This window comes from Lactuca sativa, chromosome 5, assembly GCF_002870075.4.
Source record: "Lactuca sativa cultivar Salinas chromosome 5, Lsat_Salinas_v11, whole genome shotgun sequence".
NCBI classification, from domain to species: Eukaryota; Viridiplantae; Streptophyta; class Magnoliopsida; order Asterales; family Asteraceae; genus Lactuca; species Lactuca sativa.
The window spans coordinates 151,111,375-151,119,288 of NC_056627.2; the positions used below are offsets into that span (position 1 = coordinate 151,111,375).

The following is a 7,914-nucleotide window of genomic DNA, read 5'->3' on the forward strand; positions in this document are numbered from 1 at the left end:
TATTTGTACTCGATGCATTCGTTTTGGTATAAATGTTCCGTTAGTATTGTTGGGAAAATTGACACGTTTGAGTAGTTGAATTCAAGAACTCTTATCATGTATTCATTCTCATCGGGAATCAATTGTTGCAATAGATTAACTCCATCGGCCTCAACATACGTGCTAATCGCACATCATGTTGACTTAACTACTGTATTATGTAATATGATACAATCATATATTATTCTACTTATCTTGCTGTCATCCCATAGTCGTGCAACATGTTTCACTACATGTCATTTCTGTTTGAGTACACCAAACACTCTCTTATGTGCTTCCTAACAAATTCTTGTATTTTTTGTGAATTTCTTTGTATTTTCATCTCTCGGTAACAAGTACGTCTTCTTAGCGTAATCATGGTATATCTCATCAAAAAGGGAGTAACCATGTTCGTATTCTATTCCATTCTTCATGAGAGAAATAGTAGGTGCTTGCCCGGTCAGAATATCATTGAAAATGTGAGAATTATTAAGAACAAATATGTCATTGTTGGACCCTACAACCCCAAAGAATGCATGCCAAATCCATAAACCATAAGATGCAACAACTTCTAGTATTAAAGACGGTGCACCTATATCACATCAGGTAAATTGACATCGTTATGTATTTTGACAATTTTCTCACTCTCAATGCATACAATCAAGACGACCTATCATTCTTGGTAGATCGTGATTTGCTTCATGGATAACATATAATCTCTTAATATCACGTTTAGTAAGGTTATGCGAGTATATTTTGTCGAAAACCTCTATAACATATGTGCAAAAACACTCCACACTCTCTTGTGCGGTTCTCATACAAATACACATGTTGTGTCATTAGTAATATTGTAACCTATATACCTAATGCAACCGTACAATTATGTATATAACTAAAGCCCATTCAAGATCTAGTGTGTGGTCTTTGCTGAAAAAACTTATACCACGCCTCTAAAGCGTTACTAATGTGTAAAAATGCATCATTACTTATACAAAAACGATGATCAATGCTTCCTCATTATAAATACAATTTTTCGAAAAATAATCACGTACTAAACATTCATGGGAACCTTGACTATCCGGCTTGTGTCTACACATGCGTTGAGTCTTGATCAACAATGTTGGTAACAACATTAACAAATGTTGAGACAAACTCCCTGTGTATCCGAATCATATTTTTCGAAAATTTCAAGTTTATAACGTTGAAAAGAAGAAGATTGTGAGTGAAACTTAAGTGGTATACAGATGAGATGGTGAGTGTGTTTAAATAAATATGATTTTCTTTAGAAAATGTCACCAGCTATTAAGACCTTGGAAACATTCATGGGAACCTTGACTATCCGGCTCGTGTCTGCACATGCGTTGAGTCTTTATCAACAATGTTGGTAACAACATTAACAAATGTTGAGACAAACTCCCTGTGTATCCCAATCATATTTTTCGAAAATTTCAAGTTTATAACGTTGAAAAGAAGAAGATTGTGAGTGAAACTTAAGTGGTATACGGATGAGATGGTGAGTGTGTTTAAATAAATATGATTTTCTTTAGAAAATGTCACTAGCTGTTAAGACCTTGGAAATCACTTCTTTTTCCCCATTCGTCTGTTCTCTTTTGTGCCAATCTCCATGAACCACCATGGCCATGGCATGGAGGATGGTGTGCACAGCCGTGGTGCATCTTCCATATGGCCACGAGTTGGTCTCATGGCCTATATACCATTTGGCATTACTTGTATGTGATAAAATTAAGGATTTTACTAATGCTAGTGTCAGTTTTCCTTTTGTAAAATATTAATTGTACCTTATTTTAAATAAAAATACTAATTATACCGTATTTTAAATAAAATATGGGCAGATCATGGTAATAAAAAATGCTCCACAAGAACCAAACAACCATCTCATGCTACAAGAATTGTAAATTGTGTAATTATGACTTGTACTTCATGCTATAAAAGTTGTACATCACTTGATACAAATACGAGCTTACAATTGCTCCATCATCTTTAACAAATACAACGAAAAGAAAGTTTTCTCGGTACAAAAATAATAAAATCAAATAAATTAAAAATATTACTACAACAAAACTATTATGCAACTAAATTTGTTTCTCTTGATGTTCATCAAAGATTATACGTGTCGAATAAAAATAAAAAACTTACACTTGTTATAAGTATGCCCCGTGCTTTGACGCAAAAATAACTAAGAGCTTTGCTTTGAGTACCAAAGTTTCTTTTGGCAAATCAAAACTTTTTCGGTCTCTATATCGTACTCGGTGGATTCTTTATGACAACCCCATTTCATTCCTTTTGCTATTGTCGCAATCGCGTCTACAAAGTAGCTTGATTCCCTAATGATTGCATATCCATTTGGTCTCAAGATCCGGTCCATTTCCAATAACACATGTTTCATCTCACACCTACGCGAAAAAAAAAGTCAAATTCAAATGTTAGAAATCTAACAACCCTGAGCTGAACCACACAGTCTGCCTTAATAGCATCATGTAAGATGTAAATTAGGTATAAGAGCTCAATGTCACAAAAAGCCCAATCCACATTGGAATTGTAACTTTCGCAATGTAGTCGCTAAGACTTGAACCCTTAAACCCTTATGTGTTTTTGGAATCTAGTTAAAGATAAGTCGAACTACGAAAGTTTTACCTATGGCTTTCGGTTGTAAAGAGGCCGTCGACATGAAGGAGATCGTACGTTCGAGGATAGGTTGAGAACGCCTCACACCTACCAAAACAACAAATTGTTAGATATGTGAAGCCCTAGATTTTCTTTTCGAAAAAAGTTTTGAGGAGAGAGAAAGACAGATGAAACTGTGTCTAGCAGATATGGAACACCAACACAAACAAACACATTCATATAAAAACCACAAGATTTATCGGTGTTTCCACTTACCAATCTTGGAAAGTTCCAACGAGACCACGATCAAACACCACGGGAAGTGTATTCGGAGCATACGAAGACACAACATTCATAACCCAAAGTGGATCTTCAATCAAAGCCGCGGCAAAACCACCATAAACCGTATTCATATCCATAACATTTCGGATCTTATTTGTTCCAAGAGCCGGAAGCAACTTCTTGTAATGCTTCACCCTACTCTTCCACTTACTATCATCATGCTTAAAAGCCCCATCACTTCCACCACGAACATCCGAAACACGTTCGGGTGCCACGTGTAATCTTTCGGGCCATTTTGCAATCGATTTCAAGCTCAATTTTGACTTTTTCGGGTCGGGGACAACAACACAAGGTCTCAATGGGGTATACCATCCGGAATCGGGCTCGGTTCCATCATCACATTTTGGTGGGTAGTTGTCGGGTGTATCGAGTTTTTTGTAGCAATTATTGTCGGATGATTTTTGCCACACGGCTATATCGTCTTTCTTGTTGTATAATTTGAAGCACATTGAAGTTAGAAGCTCGGTTAATTTGTCATAATCGGATTTTTGATCTTCGACTGTTGTGTTCCATCCTCTCCATCGGTTTTCGTAGTTCACGGGCGGGCCGGATAGGACCCAGAAACCGCCCGGACGGAGGATCCGGTTTACTTCAAGAAGGTAAATTCCACCTGAAAAAGTTTCATTAAGGAGTTTTATCAAACAGTTGGTGGGCATTATGTAAACTCTTAATGAAATAAAGCAAGATTGAGAAATTACCGAATTCCGCCCATGGGATCAGGCATCTAGAGCAATGAGCCATATCGAAAGAATTTGAAGGAAATGGAAGACGTTGAGTCGATATGATTCCAAGAATGGCGGGAATACCACGTTCAAGAGCGAACTGGACTTGGGCCTCATGGTTATCTCTTGGAGCAAGGGAGATCGTAAGAATTCCACGATCGAGCAAGTCACCTCCCCAACTAGCAACCTGCAGATCAAAATTCAAAAAAGTTTCAAGATTTGAGTATCAAAACACGTTGAAATCCAAGATTTCTGTAATCCGATCAACATTTCGAAGCTTGGAAAACTCACCCCACAACCGGTATCAATGGCAGTACGAACAGTCCCGTCTTTCATTCCGGGAATTAGGTTTTGCATCAAATCAACATAAGCACTGACGCCATTAGGGAACATAGTCCCACCTCCAGGGAAGTAGAATTTCTCCCCCTCTTTCCTTAACCAATGCTGGTTAGACTTCTGTTTGTTGATCCAATCATATGGGACGTTCCTAAATTGACGACAAATTGAGAAAATTGATTACTTTTTTATCAAAGTTCAACGGAGAAAGATTATAAAGATCGCTAAAGATTGAATCTTTACCTGTACCAACATTCGTTTTTGCTCTTCGGCCATCTTATGGGCTCCTTGTAGCCATCAGGTGGTGGCACAAGGCATTCTTTCCTGTCGAAAGCTGGTGGACAGTGTCGCTCCATGAATGTAAGCCTGTGACGTCCGTATTTATTCCATCTCTGTTCACCAAAACCATAACACACAATCAAGTTAACTTCAAATCACTAATAAGTACTTGAATTTCCCTTTTGAAAATTGATTCAATGATTGAAAATAAGTAAACATTAGTTAATACATTCAAGAAATAGCAATATGTTTTTATTTATTTGTGTATTATAGGTGTAGCATCAAACTTTTATTTCATTCTATTACATCAATATACTTCTAATCTTTTTTCTTATTACAATATTGTAATTTGAATTTTTAACCATTCATAACATTATACTTTCAATTTTTTTCCTTCTTAGAATATTATAACAATGATCATTGTTTTGTATTTAGATGACATTGTTATAATTGAGGAGATTTTCAAAATACTACATAATTGATGCTACAAACGAATCCATAAAAGTGTGTCGGTATTTCTTGCATTTAACCTTAAAAAGACATAAAGTTTTATAATTATCAAAAATTTAAAATCACTCATTTTTTATTAGATCCAACTAATTTCTACCGATTTTCTTGATACCATAAGCATTGTCTAAATGAATATAAACTCAAAAAGTGACATAAAACTAAAGTAACACCATACCTTAGGATCCGTGCAAGGTGTGTAGTCTTGTAAATCAGCACTACATTGAGAAAACGAAACCGATTTCACTTGAATTGGAGTAGAAACAGTCTTTTTGGGAGATTCAACCGATTTCACAACTTCTTCAGTGACAAATGAGTTCTTTTCAGAACAAAAGATCCCACCAAGATAGAACGAAAATCCACACAATACAATGAACATTATCCCCATTGGTACAACCCTTGAACTTTTATCATTTGGCCTATAGGGCTTATCATCATCTTTTAGCTTCATTTTTCCCTTCTTCTAAGAAATCTTTCACACCTACTATCTGTTCACAAAATCAAGTCAAAGGTGGATCAGATATGGTCAAAGGTAACCGTTTGACTAAGGTATGTGAAGTCCTTGGTTTTCTTTATATACAATTCAAGATCCTAACTTTATTATGATACAAGAAAAACCCACATATGTTAGTAGTAGTTTAATGCTTAAAATTAAACATACGTGATCTAAACAAAGATTTTGGATCAAAAATGGTAAAAATAAGCAAGACAGGTTTATAGATCACCGAGGTTACTAAATATGGAAACTTAGTTTCATGTGGTGAAGGACAGATCTAGCTCATGGGTACATAAATACTCGAAATCTAGACAGCAAAGTGAAGTCAAGAAATAAGTGCAGATCTGATGGCAAAAAAGTAATTAAAAGAAAAAAAAATCAAGATCTGGTGGCAAATGGCGATTACTCATTACTACCGACTTTTTGGTTAACAAATGTCCATGTCAGAATAACTTTATGAACAACAACTCACATGAAATTTGGGCCCAAATTTCGGAAAAAAAAAGAAAAAAGTCAAGTAGGGACATATGTGTTTGTGCCCATGAGATCGAACAAAGATTAGAGTGTTACATAAGAAATGGACATCTCAGGTTCCTCACCTACCATTGAAGAAAGCTATTATCATGGAGTGGGGTGGGGGTAGGGGTAGGGGTACGGGTAGGGGGCTATCTTGATTGAAGTTATTTCATCTTTTGGTGTGATTCTTTGATTACCATCGCATTCAATCGATTGCTACTTTATTTTCTTAAAGAAAATAAGTGGATCTTGAAGATTAATCAAGTATGAAGTAAAAGTACATAATTCCAAACAAATCCCACTACGACGTAGTCAAATTTCAGCTGGAAATCATGAATTAAAGTCAAAAGTTTTTTGCTTTCCTTTTCTTTCAAGATCCGTATTAGTTAGTGATGAACTTCACATAAATGACAAATTCCTCAAGATTTTATGCAATTAGAGGAGAAAATGAAGTGAACCCGTCTTTCGAAATCAGATCTAGAACACAAATCTGTAAACTTTCAATCAAACTAGATTTGGGTTTTTTGTCAAATTCGTTATAGTTCCATTTCAAGAAAGATCTGGGCAAGAACCCTAAAACATAGAAAAACAGAGCAAGAACAGAGGAGGAGTAAGTTAAGTACCTCGTGTAATGTGGAGAATTTCCTATCTTTTTGGGACAGATTAGTGAAGCATACGAAACCACGGGATTCAGTGGTTTCAGGAACAAAATCCAACAAAAATGGTGACAAATCTCACTGAAGGAGAGAGAAAGTTGGGGGTGGTGGGTGTTGTGATTGGTGAGAACTGAGAAGAGAAGTGTATCTCTGGCCTCACACACATAGAATGATCCCTACATGCATCTATATATAAATATGATGAGATGATAACCTTGAAAAGTTACTGGTTTTACACCTTCTGCGTTGGTGGGTTTGTTTTCCTAGATTTGCCAATTTTATTTTTATTTTTATTTTAAAAGAAAAAGTTAAATGGAAATTCAATGTCTTTGGTACTCTTCTCACTATATGTGTCTTCATTCTACAATAGCTTATTAATTGAACATTAAATAAATCGACGTAACAAGTCCCCGTACAAAGATTTTGGTGAAAAAAAAAAAGAATTTAAGGATGTTTTTTTTGTTTAGAAAGGGAAAATAATACAATTGTCAAAAAGTTGTATAATTGTATTCTTTGGTACAATATTTTTAAAGATGTTATTTAAGAGTCAAATATCGATTTGAGATTTTGGGAAATTTTAAGCTCTACTTTTTAAGAAACAATTTGAAAAAAAGAAAAAGTTGGGATTCGCAAAATAGACTTTTAGCTCTTATATTATAAACAAAGCTCCAAATGCAACTTCAAGTAGCATTTAACAAATATATATATATATATATATATATATATATATATATATATATATATATATATAAAAGATTTCTACTAAAAGTTAGCAAATAGCTAACAAAAAAAGGATTACAACTGAATAGATACATATATCTATTCATGTTTTCTAACCACTCTTTACACTTGACTATCAGTTTTTTTTATTACTATTCACATATTACGTAAGAGAATAATTGATAATCATAACTACTAAATAGTCATTTCTAATTAAAGCTTCCCAAAAAGCAATACCATTTATATACTTCCAATAGGAGGATATATGAGTAGGGTGATGGTGGAAATCCGGATTCTTTATGGATCATGTATGTTCATTTTCCGAACTGATATTCCATCATTTGTCTGGGTTACAGGAAATTCAGTCTAGAATAATCCAAAAGGACATTTGTGTATCTAGGCACAGAACACAAGTCAAATCGTTAAAAGGTTATGAATTCGTGTAGAAGAAGAAGAACTGAGAATGGTATATGATGACTCAATTAAAGAGTTGTATTTATATTAGACATATTAGGGTTTTCGTCTTCTATATTAGTTAGGAAAATCATGAATTTAATGACATAATCAATGGTTAGCAAAATTGATAAGATTTATCAATTTTACCATAATCACCCATTAGAATCCGGTTTTTCCATAATCACCCATTAGGGTATTCGTCTTCTATATTAGTTAGGGACTACCGCCAGGGGCTCTTCCC

General features: G+C 34.8%; 1 protein-coding gene across 1 annotated transcript; it reads right to left on the reverse strand.

Annotated features, from left to right (window-relative positions):
* Window positions 1-1,935: 1,935 nt before the first annotated feature.
* Window positions 1,936-6,676, reverse strand: LOC111890457 (probable methyltransferase PMT21). The gene is made up of 8 exons (XM_023886577.3): window positions 6,465-6,676; window positions 5,008-5,317; window positions 4,287-4,435; window positions 3,999-4,194; window positions 3,684-3,894; window positions 2,920-3,595; window positions 2,674-2,751; window positions 1,936-2,432 (listed from the first exon to the last, which is right to left on the reverse strand). Exons 2-8 carry the CDS (start codon window positions 5,278-5,280, stop codon window positions 2,216-2,218), a joined length of 1,800 nt encoding a protein of 599 aa, XP_023742345.1. The 5' UTR covers window positions 5,281-5,317; window positions 6,465-6,676; the 3' UTR covers window positions 1,936-2,215.
* Between the last annotated feature and the right edge of the window lie 1,238 nt (window positions 6,677-7,914).